Raw genomic sequence first — 22,968 nt, 5'->3', positions numbered from 1 at the left:
CTTCTTTATTTACTGTAAAGGCATCGTTTCGGTATAGATCCTTATACCGTTGTCGAGCCTTTACAGTAAATAAAGAAGTTGTTATCCATGAATTGTCTCTACTATGTCTAAAACTGATGACGGACGAAGGTATATATACATGGACACCGCAGCTATGGGGCCATTTGTCTACCTACAGATATATACTATTAGTATATCATTACAGTTTAATATAACACCAAAGAATGTGTAAATATGGCGCATCATGGGCGGACGATGAACGTTGGACATATGAGGGAATACGGTAATCCGGGCAACCATTGACCCATGTACAATTTCATAATTACAATACATATATTGTGCCAGAAGACAGACGGACTCGCTACCAACCAATGAGTGTCTAACAGAGGGTGCTTCCCTGAAATACTGAGGGCGATAAGTGAGAATAGTGGGATATTATTTTGGCTCCATGTTAACAAAAACATATGCTTGCTGTTAGAGGCGACTATAACGGGATCGGGTGGTCAGGCTCGTTGACTTGGTTGATGCATGTCATCGTATCTGAATTGCGTAGATCGATGCTCAAGATGTCAATCACTGGATTGTCTGGACCAGACTCGATTATTTACAGCCCACCGTAATATAGCTGGAATATTGTTGAGTGCGGCGTTAAACAACACACAAACAAAACATATTTCATTATAAACAAGTCAGAAACTGTTTTCTTATCACACTAAAATTTGTGAATGAAAGTGAAGTGCATCTTTTATTACTTCTTTGAGGGGCGTTTAGAAGTTGGAGTACTAAGTAAGGATAACATTTTTTGAGGATAAAGCCAGTCATATAAACATAAGGATTATGACTATCCCCAATCAGTCATAATCATTTTGTTTATATTACTGGTTTTACCCTTTTGTTTATTACTTCGCCGGTCAATATGTTTACTACCCTTTTTGTGTACATAACAGGCTTCTCCACTCCTGTGTACCTACATCTGATATCTATACTCTACTGTATACACACTGCCTCCTACCCGTATAGACCCGTGCAGATCCGGGTCTGGAATAGGTCTTCAGCAACCCATGCTTGCCGTAAAAGGCGACTAACGGGATCGGGTGGTCAGGCTCGATGACTTGGTTGATGCATGATTGATCCCAACTGCGTGGATCGATGCTCATGGTGTTAATCACTGGATTGTCTGGTCCAGACTCGATTATTTACAGACCGCCGTCATAAAGCAGGAATATTGCTGAGAACGGCGTTAAACAACAAACAAAATCCTACCTGTATTTATACTTGTCAGCAAACCTAGGTACATCACTTTCTTGATAACGGTGTTAGAACCTACACCGAAACGTCGCTCCTAATTATAATAAAGAAGTTGTTCATCCATCAATTTTATCCTTACATTGCATCTTTTATTAGTTGAAGATTACATATGCAACACAAAGTAAGTTTTTTGCACGTTGAAAATTTCTCTCCTCCCCTCCCCATCTAATTCCGCAGTATTACTCCACGGCCCCAGTCCTGTTTCCTCGACCCCGGACACTGGTGCAACAACACCCCCCGGAACTTGTGTACAGCCAAGATGTTGTTAATTTCCCAAAGCGCCGTTGGTGATTAAGAAGCTCGCGTGACTGAATAAACACTAATTAGATATGTGTAAACTGTAGCAGGGACTACAGGGCTATCACTCACACTGATCACCTCTCATCAGGTCAACCGGGCGGAACTAATGAGTCTTGTTACACGCTTCTTGCAATCAGGAAGAGAAAATTCGACTCGAGCCAGAGCTCGTTTTTTATGTGTGTTCTTCATCGCCTTTGATCATTTTATTGCCGACCGACAACATCTCGTATATGTGTCTTTCACCAACACTCGAACCAAAAACCCATCGCGATTGCTAAACAAGTCAAATTTGAAGTTGTATCCCTGTTTTATTTTTAAATTTGACTTTTGATGGTCAGATTTATTTGGCAGATATATTTTATATATGAAAGATCAAAAAGTTACTTTGCTTTCATTTTGTTTTCACTATTAGCTGTAAGATCGATCGTGAGTTTGCATCCAAGCTCATATTAACACGCACGTACACCCACACAACTGCTACTGCTACTGCTCTTGCTATAGACAAACACCTAGTCTCTGAAATGAACATATTTCACAGATAAAAACAGTGGTTCATTATAGTTATGAAATATAATAAAGAGGTTGTCTTCATTTTCAGATCCAGACTTGGATTTGTCCACCAAAAAGCCTTTCCAAAAATCACAATAGCGATATTTAAATCATTATTTATTTTACTTTAACATCAAATCAACATATTATCCGGGTCTGGGTGTGGACACCCCAGTACATACACACGCCCTCCTCACTCCCAAGGTGATTGTTAACTAATATGTTTTTACGCCAGCTATATACGTTTTGTATATGTAGAACAGTATCTATTTTTTTGGTATTCATCAATAATTAGATTTTTCTAAAATATTGACTTGTATTTTCTGTCTTCTTCTAATTCTGCTGGTTAACACTATGTATACATGCATATTCTAAAGATATCTTATGTAAAACATTGAGTTCTCTTCCTTGAGATATGTAATGGAAAATTACTGAAGCTAAAAATATTAAAAACATGTGTCCTGTAAATTGCAGCCTTCTTATCACTGGAGACAACCTGACCTTTGGCAGACAGAGTTATCGTACTTGATAAGTGATCTTTTTTCTCTAAGGGGATCGTTTTATGCAGGAATTGTAACATTTGTTTTCATTGGTTATGTTTTTTAGCAGTGGGCCAATCACATTCCTCGTTAGGAAAATGCACCTGTCTGCAGCAGGGATCGAGGATGGCAGTCTGGGAAGTGAGCTGTCTAGCGAAGTTGCTCCCAGCTCAGTCTTTCACACTTCAGTGATGATAGCTGGGATTTGACAAGATGGTTGTGTTTTCTCTAACCCTAATTAGGCAGTAAGTAAACGTTAGTAAGTCAATAGAGCGCAGCGATTGCGCAGAATTCGACTTCTTCAACGAGTTGTTGAATGCTTGAAAATCGGGCACAGTGACCCCCTGATGGTACTCATTGATTTGTCGGTGTCTCGCCTGTGGTTAACATGTCTAGACAGTTTAGCAGGAAATGCACTTAAAGTGCCGTTTGTTTCCTTATGCATGTGTAGTTGCGGCGCTTGGGCCCTCGACAATACCGTCATAATGTATAATTGACCAGTTGAACGCTTAAAACGACTCCCTGTCGACCAGAGTTTACTTTGAAATTGAGTATCATACAAATTTTAATTAGGTCGTGATAACATTTCCTAGCTAGTAAATGTCGATATGGTTGACATTGTGTTTTGTAAATTTGTATTGATGAAATATTTCGGTTCCTTGTAGATAACCATTGATTTCTGATTCATGTTATGTTTGTTTGGGAAGGAACTAGATCTAGGCCAATCATTTCATAATATGCTTCTAGTTTTAACTTGACAGTTATTAGCACTGTATGTCTGTGTCACCTTGACAATTTTGAACCCATTACGAATCACATCAATTATGAGTCTCGTCGTCTAACTTAGATTGGAGACATGGTCATTACGCAGATTACGCAGGTGTATTTCCTGCAGTCGTTTATGTTCTTGGACAATAATTTATACTTGTTTACATAATGTAAGGGCTTTTTTAGTGTTTCAGATAAATAACGTCAATCATGTATCTTAATATTTATTAAGATTATGCACCATGATTTCTTAGCAATCTGTCGTTCATTACTTTAATGTCCTTGAATCGATCAACTATTTATAACTTGTTGATGTCATCATCCGAAGAAGTTGGTGATCTTCATATTAAAATCAGTTATCTTACAGAGATAGAAATTAACTGAAATTTGTTACAAGACACGAGACTAGACTTGCCATTATTAGTGGTTTTCAGTTGTAACTAGTGCTTACAGTGATTTTTGATAGTGACTGCTTAAATTATGTACATGATGTAAATTTGGAGAAATGATATTTAGATTTTCATATATTATGATTTGAATGTCTGATATACATCTGAAACCCAAATCAAATCATTCTTCCTGAACATTTTAGCATCATCATCCAAGCACTTGTACTTATGGACGTTTTTGACCATTTTGTTTTATACTTCCATTGGATTTCCTTGTATGAATCAAATTTTTGTGACTGAGTAATGAAAATCTGATATGGACTGTTCAAACATTGATTGTATTTCTAATCAGAACAGAAATATCAGATAAATCTTTCGTACATTTCAACGAACTACGTTTGAATCACCTCCATCCTTTTGTGTCTTATGGGACTCACAGTGGACACTATTTGCGTCCATTAAGTTTAATGGGCAACAAGGGTGGCATAGTTGCCTAGGGTGCCACCAATCGCTTCGCAGAATTGTGTTCCTTGGGCTCCCAAGAAACCTATGACCGTGGGCTCAAATCCAGGTTCACCCCCCAAAACATTTTTAGGTTTGTCAGCACCATGCCTATACTTGTGGGATCCACCAAAGTGGTAAATGTCTAAGACCTGCATCACTTTGCGCTTTCCTCCCACATCAATCTGACACACCATGATTTAACAGGAATAATGTTAAAAGTGACGTTCAACCCAACTCGCTCACTTTAGCTTCATGTTTCGGACACAAATGTTTGTGTCCAGTAAAACCCTGAATTGACATTCCAAACCATGATCTCTGGTGACCTCACAGAAGAGACTTTCAAAATATGTCATCCTTCGTGAAACCTAAAGCTAAATACTCTTGTAATGTAAATCATTGCCATTGTTTCATCTGGGTCAACATGATGAGTCAGAAGAGTTTTAGAATGTGGTCAGTACATTAGCTTCAACTAGTGGGTAAAGTTGCAGACTAAGAAAGTAATTTTTCTTCACATGCTGCCACATCTTCCCGAGGTGGGGCGGTCGGGTAGCCTAGTGGTCAAAGCGTTCGCTCGTCACGCCGAAGACCTGGGTTCGATTCCCGACATGGGTACAATGTGTGAAGCCCATTTCTGGTGTCCCCCGCCGTGATATTGCTGGAATATTGCTAAAAGCGGCATAAAACCATACTCACTCACTCACTCACTCACTCACTCACTCACTCACTCACTCTTCCCGAGGCAAGCATTTACATTAGCCAATATCAAAGCCTAGTTTCTACCCTTGCCACATCAAGGCCTCTTTTCTTGGCTCAACCCTGGCGCCACCTCACATAGATCACAAGTTGTACCCCTTGTAATGAAAACGCGATATCGAATCAGATCACTGTTCTTATCTTGTATAGCTTCACAAAGATGATGACTACCATAGGTGACGACCTAGTTGATCAGATAACAAAAACATTCATGATTTCATCCCTGACACAAAAATGTAGGCAATTGTTTGGGAGGGGGTATAAAAGATGAAATAAACATATTTGTGTCAACAAAGACAGGCAGCGGTAAATCACATTCATACAAAGGTTTACCAGTCGTTGATGTTGTTTTTGTGTACGTTTTCTGATTGGACTATCGATATGTGCGACAGTCCAATCATAGTTAGCACAGGAAAGGGGTTGATGTGGCGAGGGTGGAAACAAGACTGATAAAAAGGCCAGTGGACACTCTTGCCTCGGGAAGATGTTGATGCCACATCAGGAACAAAGATGATTCTTGCAAAAATACTTTTCAGATTGTAATTATGTTGTTAATATTAATGGTCAGCACCAGAGAATAACCTGTCTTTATTATCTACCAAGACAGATAAGTAATGCTTTCATGTTGCTGAAATGTGGGCAGAAATAGAAGGATTGTTTTTCCATTATTAATCAAGTTAATAAGAATTCCAGTGTTTGAAATTAAGCATGAAAGTCAAGCGGTCCATGTCATGACTGTTGAATGTTAAGGAGTTGGGGATAGCCTTGATTCAAATACTATAGAAGAACACCTCAAGAACCCCAAGATCCCCTTCATTTCGAATACTGTTGACTTTCATTTGAAATATCTCATCAGCAGATGCTGATGTAACTGGTTTGATGGTAGTCAATCTTAGTTTTTGGATGTTATGGCATTGCAGGATTATAATCAAGAAAGATTTGAACAGTGCAATATTTCCTGTCCTTATAGCGATGTGAATTAACAATTAATGCAGTTAGATATGGTTAAAGGTCATTCTGTTAAAAGCAATATGTTTAAGTACTTATTTAGTGAATACTGTTCAAGTGCTTTATATCTGCTATTACATGAGGTACTAACAAAAAGTAGGTCACAGTGACCCAGTGCTTGTATGTCAAATTGGTCATCACCAAAATCTCATTAAGTCAGATCTTTAAGTCTGAGGACACCTCTATATAGAAGGCTGTCTCGGGTGAATTCAGACCAAACTTTGACCGACTTATCTCATTCTTAAGCCAATCATATTTCTAAAACACTTCAACTTCATTTCTTCACACATGCATTTGGAAACTACAACCTTAGCTAAAGAAAAGCGCCAAAAAACCCATTTATTCCCTCGATATTACAACCTTTTGGGTGTAGATAGTACTAGATACCATGGCACTCACAAAATATTGATGGCCATTACCATTATTACGCAGTCATGCAGTTTGTTAAAAATGTAACATTGACAGTAGCGGGTGACCTTGCCCAGGTTAACACCACCAAACTGACTGTTGTTCATTTCCCAATGAACGTCAGTATGTTACGAGATGACGTCAATCGAGCGAAGACACATAGAATCATGGAATTTTCTCATGTGAGGCACTGTCTTCATCAGATAATGAATGTCAACAAATACAACTTCAACCCTTAATGAAATTTGCTGAATGTGTGTAATTAGTTGTCGGGCTCAACATATATGTTCTGTTTTTGCGATAATTTAAAGTTTTACCTTGGTTATACCTTTGCACTTTGGATCATGACCTTAAATTCGCTCAAGAAGCATTTCCTCGCTTTGTAAACGTCCTCTCCTCAGAAACCACTGAGTCCATTAAGCTGAAACTGTACAGGCTTCTTCCCACAAATGATGACATCCTGATTTTCAATATGGCCACAGTGGCAGCCATATTGAAAATAAATGCTATTAATGACAATTACTCAGTCCTTTTTTTCCTCAAAATGTAATAAAAATTTGGAATATGTGTGGTTAATAGTGAGGCAGAATATATAAATGTACTGTATCTTGTGATATTTTACATTTTGAATTTTGAATCACCCAACTCAGTGTTGGTCTCCACTTATGACTAGCATCGGTTGTTGGGGACCTATATTCTTACCCAAAGTTTTCAGTAGATTTAATGTTATGTGGGCTGTTGTTGGCTAAGCATATGAAACTATAAACAGATTTGTACTAGACTTTGGCTTCTGGCTTGTGGCTAAATTTGCAGACCGATCACATTTTTTTTCGTATCATTTTTCGAGGTCATTTCGTATCCCGGTAGTTGCTCAATCCAGTGGTTTGGTTTTAATTGTCTTTTCATAACCTGGTAGAAAATTTATTCAAGGTTTCTGGTCATGTGAATTATATATATGTAAATTGAAGTAAACATCAAAATTGTCCAAATAAGATCAAATTGAAAGGTTTTGTATCTAATTGCTTCTAGGAAAGATATCTCTCATATCTCTCTTGTTCATCATTAATCTGAGTTGACCCTCACAATAGTGAAATCATGATATTATGTATAATGATACAGGGGAAAAAAGTACAAATTCGACAAATATTCTGTGCACAGCCACAGTAATTCAACAATAATAAATATGATATTTTGTATAGATATGGACCTGCGATATGATAGCCTTATTGAGACTAGATGTATGACAGTACATCAGTGTAATGGTAAATAGTCCCAACCTAGGCCCAACTGATACAACATTTCTGAAGTTTCTATGGATAATTTCATTTAAAAAAAAACTGAAATGGATACTACCGAATGTCATCCACAAATATTTACAGTCCAAGTTGATATATTTCAACCTACTTGCCAACATGATGACACATGGTTACAATTTGATTGATGGCTGTGATGTTGTTTACTCATATTTTGGTGTTTACTATGTTTACACAATCTGCCAAATACCTGTCTGCTGGACAGAGCAAGGCAACAGCATCGCATAGTATATTTACAGTATAGTTTACATATACAGTAATTTGCTGGAAACAAATTAGGACATCAACATGATTTTAACAACTGTTGGAAGGACATCCTTTGGTATCATTACCAAATTTGATACCTGTGAAGATCCATGTTAGGATAGTTCTTTACCAAGCCATTCTTGCCGTAAGAGGCGACTATGCTTGTCATATGAGGTGACTAACAGGATCGGGTGGTTAAACAACAAAGAAACAAACAGACCAAGTTTGAAAAAGAATATGTAGAACACTTTAGATGATGATCAGTTTGTTTATTGTTAAAACGCCGCACACAGCAATATTTCATCCATATGACAGCGATCTGTAAATAGACAAGACTGGACCAAACAATCCGGTAATTGACTTCATGAACATCAATCTATGCGATTGGGATATGATGACATGCATGAACCAAGTCAGCGAGTCTGACCAACCGATCCCGTTAGTTGCCTTTTACGACAAGCATGGGTGCTGAAGACCCAATTCTGTTGTCCAGTAATGTCACAGAAAATAAGCCAATCCGAAACCCTGACTATAAGTATAACATTTTGTTTCACTACAGGAGATATCTAACATGCCTATTAATACTGTATTTTTTCTTAAATGTTTTGAGAGTACTGTGGTCAATCAGTATTATCTGACATGATAATGTAGGCACAGGTGGTCTAGTGCTGCAAGTTTGATCTTTGGGCTTTCACCTGTAATTTCATCTAGACCTTCGTCCCTTTGGTCTTTCCTCCCACATTCAGCTGACATGCCATGTCATTTATAACTGAAATACTGTTCAAAGCTTGATTGGTGGGTGTGGGTGGTCCAGTTGTCTAATGAGCTGTATTTTGCTATTAAGAGTTGCCTCCCTTGGGAGTTTCACAACCTTTGATTGTGGATTTCAGTGCCGTAGCCAGCTGGGGGCCCCCCTAGATTTTTCATAGAAAACAGTTTTATTTGAATCAAGTTGGGGACAAGTGATACTTGTACAAATATTTGCACCCCCCTGTCAAAAAAAGTTAACTACGGCCTTGGATTTGAATCCCAGACTCTCCCTGATTGTGTTTCTAGGTTTGACAGCACCATCTCTGTGCTTGTGGGTTTCCTAAGTGGTAAACGTCTAAGACCTGCATCACTGTCCCACGTCAAGCTGACATGGAGTGATAATGGGGATATAACTGAAATACTATACAACATGTACAAGGCAGCTTGAAACCGAAGTCACTGAATCCATGCTACATAGCCCACATACTCAAACAGGACACTTTTGAAACACAATTGAGATTATGTGATTGCAGTGGACAGTGGTTTGATCTCATGTCTTGTGATATTTGTAATTTTTGCCGATTTTGTGAAGAAAAGAAGAGTTCCGTTGTTAATTTTGTAACTTATTTTTTTCAGTGGTGAAACTTTGGCAAATCGTGAAAACATTATTCAAGGTAAGATAATTGCTGTTGCATACTGCTAACAAAACACATGGGTAAACAACTCACCTGATGAACGCTGTTACTGTCTGCGACTTTAGCCACTCGTCTGAAGCCTGAAACAAGTAAAATTCTTTCGGTCTGGAAAGCTCAGTTTAACATGATCTATATTATAGCACTAAAATCTATTGCCTATGATGTTATAAGCCAAGTTCGGGCACATAGACGCAGAACCTTGACGCACTATGGCCTTGCTATATGGCCTTGCTATATGGCCTGTCTGTGACTTTACCCACTAAAGTATGGTCAAATTCTGTAATATAACAACACTAAGATTGACTGGAAATGATGCTGAGAGCCAAGTTCGGATTCATAGATTCAAATGATTTGGCTCAGACTGTGGCCTGCTTGTCCGTTGTCCGTCTGTATACACAGGAACAGTGATGATTAAACCTGGCATGTGGACCGCCTCCGTGGTCTAGTGGTAGAGCGTCCGCCTGGAGAGCGGAAGGTCCGGGGTTCGATCCTCGGCCGTGTCATACCAAAAGACGTTAAAAGATGGTACTTGTTGTTACCCTGTCTGGCGCTCGGCATTAAGGGGCTAAAACAAGGACTGGTCGGCTCGGAGTCAGTATACTGTGTCTGAGTGGGGTATTCGTGTTAAACTGCGGCATGGTATCTCAGTGAGCTGGCACTATAAATCGGCATCAGTCCGGACTAGTACAAGCAGCCACACAAACACATACACATACATGCATGTCGCTATATAAGTGCAATAATCTTGGACGCGACGTTAAACCCCATTTCACCTCACCTTACCTAAACCTGGCATGTTTGTTTCAACTGTGTTCAAGAGTTTTAAATCCCATTTTTAATATGGCCGTCATGTCACCTCCTTGTTCTGGGCCCACCCTGTTCTAAGGTAGCAATTAACTGACTCAACATATGCTAGATTGCATGTTGTGTTGCCGGTAACCCTACTGACCCATTGTTTCACTTGCGACCTAAATGTTTTTATCACAAAAGGAACAGCTGTCAGGAAATCCATATTTATCGTATAGAAAAACATCATCTTGATCACCAGTGACGAAAGAGGGGTCATTTTCAAAGAGGGGATGGGCGATCCTTTTCCTGTGACTGAATTTGATTTTGTTTGTTTGTTTAAAAGACATTAACTTTCGGTGAAAAAGCAACCCAAAAAATAAAGCCAACCATTTCTCTTGGAAAATGCAGCCAGTCCGGGATGATGTTTTGCCCATCTCACAAGTGCTGGAGTAGCCAATCATATGATTGTATATATATGACAAGAGCCAATCAAATGGCCTGTTTTACCTGTCCAATACTGCAAGAAAGCTCCTTACAGCATTATTTCATTCCCTGTATGAACAAGTGAAGCAGGTTGACACTAATTCATATGAGATTCTGTCACATGTGGGTTATGATTTGTGCGTAATTATCGAAAAAGAGACCATGCTCTAATGTGGACACTGCTCATAACATGAGTGTTGAGACAGGGACCCCTTGCCTTTCCTGCGTAATTTCGAAACACTGTGTAAGTAAATGAATTTGATTTTCACTTTGATCACAGTCAGCTTTATGTTTTATAGTGAAAGGTTTGGTTACAACATGTACAAAAATGGATTTATAAATTAAGCTTATCTGACCATGCTGACTCAACAATTTGTTTCTTCAGGTCAGTCCGACGTCCCTCTCTCAGACGTCGGGATTCAACAGGCAAAACTTGTAGGTGTCCGTCTTCAAAATGAACGCTTAACTCATGTGTTCGCCAGCGACCTTTTACGTGCAGCTCAGACAGCTCAGGCTATTGTTGAGGCCAACAAAGTCTATGTCAACGCCATCATCAAGGACAAACGACTCCGAGAACGGGTATGAGGAAAATCATCTTGTGCTTTCCACATGTTCCCCACATGAAAGATTCATTTTGGAAGATCCCCATCCATCAGTGAGTGAGTGAGTGAGTTTGATTTTACGCCGCTTTTAGCAATATTCCAGCAATATCACGGCGGGGTACACCAGAAATGGGCTTCACACATTGTACCCATGTCGTGAATCGAACCCGGGTCTTCGGCGTGACGAGCGAACGCTTTAACCACCAGGCTACCCGACCGCCCCCCATCCATCAGTAGTCTTTTCAGATTTTCACTAGTCTGGGGAGTAGTGGTTATGTCTTAATCAGTAGTGCTAAATTGCCTCTATGTCTTTGATAGGCATTTAGAAGTTGGAAGAACATGTAGTCATGAAACCTTTATGGATAACAACTTCTTTATTGTTTGTAATGATGTTTCCAAGCTACTTCTTACCCATGGAGATCCGGGGTAGAAAAGGTCTTCAGCACCCCACGCCGTAAAAGGCGACTATGCTTGTTGTAAGAGGCGACTAACGGGATCGGGTAGTCAGACTTGGTTGATACATGTGATGATATCCCAATTTCGTAGATCAATGCTCATGATATGAATCACTGGATTGTCTGGTCCAGACTCATTTATTTACAGACCGCCGTCATATACTTAAATATTGCTGAGAGCGGGGTTAAACAAAAACAAACAAACAAACATTTTACCCCTTCATCAGGGACTTATCTGGACTTGGTTTGCAACCTTTTTTATTAATTTTATTCAATATTGCATTGAGTATAGTTTACATTAATTTTGGCGAAATCTTGTGTGAAGTGATTGGTAGATCACACAACTCGCTGGCAACCACGATCAGATTACCACTATTGATGCCTTGAAACAAACTTTGGCTGCCAGAGAATGGATACATGTATCATAAATGCCATACATTGACTCGTTAAAAGTCATATTTGTTTTAGTTTGACTATTATATGTCAACATAAAGTTTTCACGAGTGCAGAAGTCTCGACTGTGCTTGGTCAAATTGTTCCATGCGTAAAAAATATCAGGCAATCAGCTGTAGCAAAGCGCATATGGTTATTTTTATTTTTGATATATTTAAAAGCTGCAACTAAAATAACAGCTGATTGCTGATTTACGAGACAATACACACAGTAATATTAATCTCTGCACATTAAACAAAGCCAAAGAGAACAGGAAATACAATTTAAATGGTAAATCATTATGTCTAGTGATTTTTTGTTTCCAATTTGTATTGACTAAGTTTATCACCTGTTCGTTTACCTGAATTCGCTGAAAGTATAGAATGTAAATTTCTTTCTGCACATAGGCCTAGATCTACTTGAATTTCTTTTCTCCAAACATGTGTTTATTGCAAAAGTCTTCAGCAACCCAATACTGTTCAAAGCTGCATTAGACCCAACCCACTCTTTCACTCTAACACTTTCCATACGGGATCGGGTGGTCAGGCTCACTGACTTGGTTGATGCATGTCATCGATCCCAATGGCATGGATCGATGCTCATGATGTCAATCACTGGATTGTCTGGTCCAGACTCGATTATTTACAGACTGCCATCATATAGCTGGAATATTGCTGAGTGCGTCATAAAACAACAAACCAACCAACACTCTCTACTTCAAATCCCACAAGGGTAGGTCATTAAAAGTCCATGAAAATGATCAAAGTTAGCTCCCAATTATCAAAATAAATATTATGTTGCAATGCACAAAGCAGTATTTTGGTAATGTTAATAACGTGTAACTGTTGCACATTTTCTGCTTTTCTCCAGAACAACTTGATCTATAATTGTTTTAAGCTATTGCTGATGATGAGGGGAGTAACCTTTATTCAAGACATCAAATTTGATGGATGTGATTTTCCTCTTAACATTAGACGAAAAAATAAATTATGAAAATGTTGAAAGATCAATATAATTAAAATCAGATCTTTCAGCGATAGAAATTGCCACTAGTCATGTAGTCCTTGCCAAACTCACCAATAGTTTAGGTATCAAAAGAACTAGTGATAATTTGGCATTTTTAAGGATTTTGTTATATATGTTGTATCTCCGCCTGGCATTATTCTCACTTATTGACAACTCCGATCGACACAAACTCTTCATATCAATCAAAACGGTCTTTACTACAACTGTCGCCTCAACCGCTATCACACTCCTACGTCATCATCTTATCAAGTTTCGAATACTATACGTCATCAACTTACCAAGTTTCGAATACTTACCCTAGAATGAATGATAGCTCACGATGAATTCATGGACATCGCCATGTTATGTCATGTGACTACTCTAGCTCCTTACATACAAAACTATCTGCATGCATCGCATGCAACTTACCACATATAACATATATTATCATTATAAGGACTAGTGGACTAAACATGTTAGTTTCTTTAGCTGTCTTTAACTTATCTGAGAACATCTCCGGAGGACATCACGTCTAGTAAACTTCCAAATCAGCCAATCAGCGTCATGGCTTATACTTTCTTGAAAGGTGTGAGCAAGCATTCATTTGTTTGTTTGTTGTTAGCAATATTCCAGCTATTTGGCGGCGGTCTGTAAATAATCGAGTCTGGACCAGACAATCCAGTGATTGACATCATGAGCATCGATCCACACAATTGGGATACGATGACATGCATCAACCAAGTCAGCGAGCCTGGATCCCATTAGTCGCCTCTTACGACAAGCATAGTCGCCTTTTACGACAAGCATGGGGTGCTGAAGACCTATTCTACCCCGGATCTTCACGGGTAGAGCAAGCATTGAGATAAGCATGTATTTATGTATCTTGAAAATGAAAATAGAATGTACATACATTTCGAATGCCAAAAAATATGTCTGTACTATTATCACATGATTATATTGTTGTGCATATTTAATACATTTTTTTGTTTATTATTGCCATGGCACCTGCACCCAAATGGGTGTACTATCGAGGGTATATTTGTGTTTTTCGAAACTTGAGAATGGAGGTGTATAGAATTGAAAGCGATTCATTTTAAAAGGCTGACATCTGAAACCATGTAAACCTTTTTTTCGATAAGGGGGTCAAGGTTTCACCTGACATGACCTTCTCTGAAGGTGTTGCAGCGTTAGAAATTGGCATTAATCCCATAGTCATTGCCAAACTGCCCAATTGGTTAAGGTACCCTAAGAACTAGTAGAAATTTGGTCTGTTTAAGGGTTTTGCTGTATGTTATGACTATAAGGACTAGTGCCATAAAACTGACAGTAGGGGTGACATAGAAGCTATTTTCACTGTTGCAGTTGTATGTATTACAATAGTCGCCCACACTAATGCAAGAGTATTGCGATTGTAGTAAACCAACCCAAAGGATTGATAATTATTGATCAGTGTAAAAGAAATGAATAAAGTATTGCTGACAATCTCAAAGACATCCGTTTGTTTCCTTGTTGGTACTCAAATCAAAGGGAAGTAACTCTAATCTGAAGTTGTCATAATCCTTGCTAACCAACCACACAAGCAGGTTTAAGATATGTGTAGTACTATAGTAGGGAAAAAAACTACTATAGTTTGATGTGTCATTACTCTCCTAGTTGTCCAATCTTCACATGGAGAAGTATCGTATCGGAGTAAAAGATCTAATCTAGATGAGATCGCATTATGATGGGATGGGGCAATCAACGTTGTTACAAGTTTGGAAGTTGTAGATACCAAGGTTGTGTTGCAAGAAGAACATATTCAGTGTTGAGCCATGCAGGTTGAGCTTGCTCCAGTTTGTAGGAGACGCAAACTTCTATTTATGTATCGGCTATCCATCACATGGTCAATTTATGTAGTGGCTCTCCTTCACATTGTCAAGAGGCGGTAGGGTAGCCAAGTGGTAAAGCCATTGCTTGCCACCCAGAAAACCCAGGTTCGATTCCCCACATGGGTATAATGTTTGAAGCCCATTTCTGGTGTCCTCCGCCATGATATTGCAGGAATATTGCTAAAAGTGGCGTAAAACCATGCTCACTCATTCGCTCACTCGCATGGTCAATGTGAGCTGATGTTAGGATTTAAGTCCGTCAATCCATCTGTCTATTGGCACTGATACTTACGTCCTTTCTTCTCCACATGAACTTAAACGTTAACCAGTGTTCCTTCTTCTCAAGCTTTTGTCCCACTGTAAGCTGACACCTCGTGATATCACTGGAATTCACTGTTAAACCCAACTCATTCACTCCTACTCAGAATGTGGTACTGATTTTGATCATACACAGCTTAAGTTTTTTTTGAGTGATCATGAATTCCCACTCAATCAATATTGTAAATGATTTAAATATTTTTGACTAAGGGTGTACGGTATTACTGGTACACGGGTATATTGTGGTGCAAATCTTCAGCAATACATATTGCGATACGTTTGTAAATGTAGCAATATTTTGGGGCAAATATAAATAAGTATATTTATGTGTTCCTAATCGACATTGAGATGGAAAATAGTATCTCTCTGATACAACTTGCCTCTGACGATCTTTTTATCAATTAGCGTGTACACATCGCGACTCTGAAGCTCCTCACAACGATAGCCGTCTGCATAGTACTCTATACTGAGAACGAAGGTGTCACGTGCTGGGAAGGAGCTTGATGGTATGACACTAATACAGGGTATAACTCAGATTAACTCATGAAAATGTAAATTGGCAATATATTGCAATACGTATCGCAATACAGGTTAAAGTATGGCAATATATTACAATACAAAATCCAGGTCAATACACAGCCCTATTTTTGACATAGGGACCAAACTGGGGCTGGGCTGTGGGTTTACTTGTACATTGACTCTGTGTGTATAGCTAATCATTTGCATATTCATGCTAGGTGAACAACACTTGCTATTTTACTTTAGATGCAGTCCTTTGTTAATTTTCATTTCTTTTCAGAAATTTGGAGTCGTAGAGGGCAAAACATTCAAGGAATTGGCAGCTGAAGCAAAGAGAAACAACAGCTCTATACCCAACTTTACTCCTTATGGTGCTGAAAGCATAGAACAGGTGGGCTACACAATATGGGTGACAGCTACGTGGTCTTTTGGGTAGTGTGTCTGCCTGGAGAGAGGAAAGTCGGTGGTTCAATCCCTGGCCATGTTATACCAAAAGATGTTGAAAGATGGTGCTTGTCTTTTGGCTGGCGCTCGGCATTAGGGGGCTAAAACAAAGGACTGTCCGGCTCAGTGTGGGGTATGCATGGTAATATGTGGCTTGGTATCAGTCATCTGCCTCCGTGGTTTAGTGGTAGAGCATCCACCCGAAGGTCTGGGCTTCGATACCCGGCTGCGTCATACAAAAGATGTTAAAAGATGGTACTTGTTGTTACCCTGTCTGGCACATGGCATTAAGGGGCTAAAACAAGGACTGGTCGACTTGGAGTCAGTATACTGTGTCTGAGTGAGGTATTCATGTTAAACTGCGACATGGTAGCTCAGTGGGCTAGCACTATAAATGAGCATCAGTCCGGACTAGTACGAGCAGCCACACACACACCAATGCATGCACGTCGGTAGATAAGTGCAATAATCTTGGACGCAAAGTTAAACCCCGTTTCACTGGTATCATAGTGGCCTTGCGAATAAAACTGGCTTCGTCTGGACAAGTACAAGCACACATATCTCTGTGTGAGTGCAATCATCTTGAACTCAGAATTTAACCCATATCACCTCACCTCACGGATGGCTCCGTCATCTAAGTGCCACAATTTTCTGTGCAGTATTATGTCGCTTGGGCACGCCAGAAAGTGGATTCGAACCTCTGTTCACCCCAGTTGTTTCTAGATGCATAGTAATATGATTATCAGGGTATGGAACTCCCAAAAATTTCAGCCAGACCACAGGACTGGCTAGCTGAAATACTTGCCAGCCCTGACCAAAACCTGCCTGCCCACTATAATCATATGTTTCTCAGGATAATTTAATTAAAAATATGAAAACTGATTGCTTGTAGCATAAGTGCATAGCTAAATGTTAGTTTGTCTAAAAGCTAACGGGGTTTCTTTTTGGTTACATTTTATCATTCATCTTTACATGTGAATTAATGCTTATCATCGGGAAATATTTAGAATATTTTCACCTATGAAATATAACCCGACCGTCGGGCAGGGGGATTTGAAAATCTGGCAGCCCGAGTTGAAATCAACCCGTCTCGGACGGTCGGGCAGGCAGTTATTTCGAACGCTGTGATTATGTTGCATACACACATTGCATCATGAAGCCATTTTGTCATGTTTTATTGTGTTATTCAGTCCACTGTGAAATAGAAGATTTGATTTTTGTATATTTTAGCATTTTGCACTTTTATGATCTTCTGACCTTTGTGTTGCTCTTGAATCTGGGGTTCTGCAATCTGCATTGTCATCTCTAAAATCAAAGTGTTTGCGTGTCTGGCTGCTCCTTGCAAGGGTGTCACTGAGAATTATCATAATTCCAAATCCATTTTGAGAACAGTTGCTGTGGCAACCCAATGGAAAATGTAAATTTTAAAACTATGCATTTCTCATTCGTGTTTTGATCCTAAGTAGGACGTGTGATCATATTAGAGAATGCATTTTGCTTTCGTGTCTAATTTACGTTCGTAATTGAGGGAAAATGGGACCCAAACATGAAAACGTCTGATCTGTTTTTCAGAGGTTGTGTTTGTGGCACATAAAACAAGACATGTCTTCAATCTCCCCATTTCAAGGATAATTCTTTAGTTTTTTATTTAAGCAGCTACAAAGACCGGCAATCAAAGTCTAAAGACATGTTCCTAGGATCTATTGTTCTTACAATCGACCATCTGAGGCCGTCAGGCATGGATTTTCGTTGACACTTTGGCTTTAGAGATCATCAATGCAGCTGGGTTTGATATCCCTCCACATTTGTAATCATATCAGCACAGAATACTTCATAGCAGATTAAAGTCGCTCCAAAGTCGACATTACCGATTTCATCTTCCAATTGCTCGCACAAGTTCGTTCTGCATTTCTCCATATAATAAAGGAGCCAGAATCAATCTCTCATCTGTACATTGGCTCAACTGGCTATTACAGATGTGCGCAAAGTGCTCTCTTGCCCTTGGATCGGTCATTCCAACCTTGCCTTCTCGGTTGGTCATGCCCTCTTTCGCTTCCAGGAAGTCTGCATTCAGTCGGTTGTCGCCTTCATCACTTCATCAACTGAGCCGCTATCAGTGCTGCTAGTAAGAGTTTGTCCCCTCCTCCAGTTTGACAAAGTTTTGAGTGTTACCACTCACCGTCTGCGTATCACTGTTCAAGATCCCCAGTACAATGCTGTAAGGACCGGCGCTCAGACAACTCAGGATCGGCGCTTCCTCAAGTCCCATCCTACAGTTATGGTTCGACGCACCTGTAGGCATCTCCATAGCTTTGTCAAAGCATTAAAAGAGATGCTAAGCATGCTTGTCCTATTGTCCAAGGAAGTTAGTGATATCCCTGTCTTGTTGATTTGATTGGCTGGATTCCATTTTCAAATCGATTAAAAGTTGTACGTTGTATTGTGGGGCTTTTCAATCACACTCTTTACATCTGAACAAGGTTCACATGTTGTTTCCGATCGCATGTGTTTCATTTCTTTCATATATCAGGGTCACACCACTTTTTGGAGTGTTTCTTCCCTATCCATGAGTTTTTGTCTTTTATGACACTAGACAATGTTACTTAATATTGTTCAGTATCACTGTTTAGCACCAGCTTCCTCATGTATATCCTACGTTTGTTGTCTTCATAGGCGAGGGTATCTGCGCCCCACCATCCAACCGTGGGATAGATGCATAGTGTGAGAAAGGATAAGTATGTAAACTTTAAACTTATCCTTTCTCACAAGCTATATGCTGACCTGTCCATCCCCGCATCACATTTCCTCCTGCCTGTTAGCTCTAGAAAGAGAATGAGTTGGCTGGGGAAACCACATGTTCAGCGCGGGTGTATATCGACCGGCATGAAAAGTGCACTTGACCCAGATTGTTGGGAGGTGACCATGGTGATGCTAGGTGTGTTCAGGTAGATTGCTTTTATAGAAGCTGGAAACCTTTGTTTAAGCACATTTCCACTTAGGATCGAAAAGAAGAATGAGAAATGCATAGTGTGAGATTGGATGAGTAATTTTATGAATATACAATTTATCGTAAAATTTCAATTATTTTTCATTACTCAGTCAGTTACTGATAAATCTATTTTTCCTGTTCAGCCTGAGTTCTATTAATCTGACATTTATTGAGAGAAACGTAAGAATGGACTTGATTCAAAACTTATATTAACCCATGAGATTTCCAGGTAAGAATAGGTACCCAGCAATCTATGCTAGTTGTAAGAGGCATATAAATGGATCAGATGGTCGGGCTGGGTACTTTGTTGATTGCATGTCATTGTATCCCTTCGTGGGGATCGTTGTTGGATGTCATTCACTGGATGGTTGGTCCAGGCCTGATTATTTAAAGACCTCTCTCATGTCGTTAGAATATTGCTGTGTGTGGTGCCCTGACATATTGTGTAGCATTGTTGAAGGAAATGTTGAACTATACACACACTTAATACTTGTTTCTGCTTCCAGGTTCGTGTCCGCGCCAAGTCTTTCTTCCACGACCTTTTATCGTTATTGAAGAACAATGCCCATGAAGATGGCAACTACATCCCTGCATCCATAAAGAGGCGAGCAGACCATGGCTTCAGTCACAGCTCAGACCCTGTGCACTGCTTTCCAGCAGTCAGTAGACACAACTCTCAGACAAATAATTTAAATCTAGACGTGGGGGACAAAATACTGACTGTGTCGAAACGTCCACGCCATGATGAACAGGACCTGGTAAATGGCTTACACCAGGAGTTTTTCCCACTGGATCTGGCTCAATCAGATAAGATCCTATCCCAGACAGACAAGGTGTTTGACGAGAGCCAACACCTAGACATGCCCCAGACTGCCATAGCCAGATCCAATTCAAGCAGTTCCTCTGGGTGCTCCAGTCTCCCGGAGAGTGCTGAGTCTCAGGAACAGGCCTCGGAACTATCCACTCCCACGGAGGAAGAACAAAAAGACTTTGATCCCCATGATGTTCAGTCATCGAGTCCTGTTGCTCTCGACACTGAAATCAAATCGAATATCCGATCCTCAAGATCTGATGCTTTTGGCTGCCCGAATGTGTCACTGTCACCTCTCTTAGAACACAGGCTTTCCAGCATCTCAAGCATCAGTTCAGGGAGGAATAACAGCTTTGATGACGCTGACGGAATTCCGCCCAGTATAGCAGATGTGATAGTAGTCAGTCATGGGGGTTTTCTCAAAGAACTTATTCGTCATTTTGTCGAAGACCTTAAGTGCAAAATGCCTGGCGGGAAAGGATATGCCTTGCGTGTTGGTCCGAATGCAAGTGTATCGAAATTCACAATAACTATTGATGACATTACGGACAATCCTATCATTACATGTTTGTTAATTCACGACAAAGAGCATCTGCTCCCTTTAGATATTTCTCAAGGCCCAGGAACGTTTTAGACAACATAAGTCGAAGGGCATATTTTAAGCAAAAATTCATGTTTGTATAGTATGCAAACGTTTATTTTTTTTTTTCTTTTCTAAAATACAAACAAAAAATAATCTTTGTAATCAAACATGATAATCTTTGATATATAAGTATCTTGATGAAATGCTTACTCGTGGAAATGTATCACATCAATGTTCTGCTTTGTTCTGGTTTAAATCAGATATTTCATACAAAAGCGGCAATTTGATTTCATCAAATTATCTTGCTTCTGTATGTTGATCAGACCAGTAGGGAACCTATTTAATTTTTTTGTATATTTGCTAATTGAAGGACTCCATTTTGAAAGGAAAAAATGAAGAAAAACTGTGTCCTTGCATACACTTGTCTTGTACTATCATGAGATCAAGATCTGGTTTTCTTGAATTGTACATTTATGTTGGGTTTTTAATTAAACATGGAAAACACTGCATATTTCGTGGTTATTGTTGGTGTTGATGGCCTCTGTTATGGATACTGTAAGTAACTTTTCTTCACCTGAGCATTTTTTAGCTGACCTTAATTTGCCATTTCAAGAATGCTTGTGGTATAACTGGCATGTTGTCATTATTTTACATCTTCTGAAACCATAAGTCCTGTGAAGCTTCAGCTTGCATGAATGATCGAAGGTACATTGTTTCAAAAGGTTGCGAGGACGGCCAAACTGAACCTCAACATGAAATGTCACATACATTAAGTGTGTGGTCTGCAGTATCATGCAATGTATATGAGATTTGGCCTCTTTTGATTTTAACCCCGCTGTGGTCTTTGAATTTCATTTGGCCTCATTTTCTATTTTGGTGATGAAATTGTGTGGTGTGATCCCTTAAATTCAAAGATTAGCTTTTTCTAAACTTCTCTGAAAACCTCCACCTGTCATGAAAGTTCACAAACATCCAGGGGAATGTACCATCTCCTTTGAAACATGTTTAATTATGGGGGTGGTAGGGTAGCCTAGTGCTAAAAGTGTTCGTTCGTCATGCAGAAGACCTGGGTTCGATTCCGGACGTGTACAATGTGTGAAGCCCATTTCTGGTGTACCCCACCCTGATATTGCTGCAATATTGCTTAAAGCGGCATAAAATCAAACTCGCTCACTGTTTAATTATGGATGCTGCAATGCATCACATGTGACCATGGCACATAGAAAGAAAACGTTATCTTTTAGTGTTGGTATTGGTGACAATTGCAACCATATCTAAGGCAGTGGCAGAAGCCAGAATTTGTTCCCATTATAAGCTACCTACCTCCCTTCGCAATGGCAAATATCAAATATATGCCAGAGTATGTTGAATGATTGTGAATAATTGGGGTTTATGTTGTCCAGGTGCAACAGTTCGTGTGCTGAGTTGCATCCCTTGGGCAGGTCGGAAACATGATCGTGGGTTCGAATCCCTGTCACCCTGATTATGTTTCTTGGTTTGTCAGCACCTTACCTGTGCTGGAGGGTTTCACCTATGTGGAATAGTCGCAACCTAGAAGACTTTAGGCTGATGACAGGTGATGAGACTGGATCCATCACTATGACCCCCAGAGAAAGTTAAGCCACCTTTCCTAGGACAGCAAAGGTAATGCCAACATCGATTATTTACCATGGGAACAACTAACTATACACCTCGTCATAAGTATGACACCATCCACTTTTTTTTCACTTAGTAAAACTGGATCTTCAACCTCATAAAAATGGTGCTTAGAAAAGCACATTAAACTGTTTATATGGCCTCATGTGAGCGTTCAGTCAGAAAATTGACAACACAAGACCGCATTTGAGCACTAATTGAGGGTTTAATTGTAGCAAAGTAAAGTTCACTAAAATCACCGTGAAATAAGTATGGCTGCCGGAGTCGTTACAACAGACACAACACAGTTCACATTTCATTAATGTCGAACACACTAGTAAGGTCCACAATGACTGGCTAACTCAGTATCTGGTGTAACCGCCTCGCACTTGTATAACATGTTCTACACGCCGTCACATGCTGGTCACCAGACGTCTGTATCTCTGTTGGGGGATCTGCTGCCACTCATGCAATGCATGGGTCAATTCCTGAAGGTTCTGAACTG

General features: G+C 39.6%; 1 protein-coding gene across 2 annotated transcripts; it reads left to right on the top strand.

The window, feature by feature from the left end:
• The first annotated feature begins 2,784 nt into the window (after nucleotides 1-2,784).
• On the top strand, nucleotides 2,785-21,335 carry LOC124141432 (fructose-2,6-bisphosphatase TIGAR-like). Of its 2 annotated transcripts, XM_046509443.2 has the most exons (5): nucleotides 2,785-2,941; nucleotides 9,472-9,509; nucleotides 11,188-11,381; nucleotides 16,282-16,392; nucleotides 19,941-21,335. In XM_046509443.2, exons 1-5 carry the CDS (start codon nucleotides 2,910-2,912, stop codon nucleotides 20,877-20,879), a joined length of 1,314 nt encoding a protein of 437 aa, XP_046365399.1. In that variant the 5' UTR covers nucleotides 2,785-2,909; the 3' UTR covers nucleotides 20,880-21,335. The 2 variants fall into 2 exon arrangements, with proteins under 2 accessions (XP_046365399.1, XP_046365400.1); XM_046509444.2 differs by lacking the exons at nucleotides 2,785-2,941; nucleotides 9,472-9,509 and adding an exon at nucleotides 15,888-15,988 and having other exon boundaries at nucleotides 11,244-11,381.
• Nucleotides 21,336-22,968: the final 1,633 nt, after the last annotated feature.

The sequence above is a fragment of the Haliotis rufescens genome, unplaced genomic scaffold, assembly GCF_023055435.1.
Source record: "Haliotis rufescens isolate VD_foot unplaced genomic scaffold, xgHalRufe1.0.p SCAF_26, whole genome shotgun sequence".
Taxonomy (NCBI): domain Eukaryota; kingdom Metazoa; phylum Mollusca; class Gastropoda; order Lepetellida; family Haliotidae; genus Haliotis; species Haliotis rufescens.
This window is presented reverse-complemented; position numbering and strand designations above follow the sequence as displayed.

What these genes read in the sequence shown, in the direction of transcription:
- LOC124141432 (XM_046509443.2), top strand. Translation starts at nt 2,910, where the DNA reads ATGGTTGTGTTTTCTCTAACCCTAATTAGGCA. An exon ending in TCTCTAACCCTAATTAGGCA is followed by an intron (nt 2,942 to 9,471) that starts GTAAGTAAACGT and finishes TATTTTTTTCAG; the next exon opens with TGGTGAAACTTTGGCAAATC. An exon ending in ACAAACGACTCCGAGAACGG is followed by an intron (nt 11,382 to 16,281) that starts GTATGAGGAAAA and finishes ATTTCTTTTCAG; the next exon opens with AAATTTGGAGTCGTAGAGGG.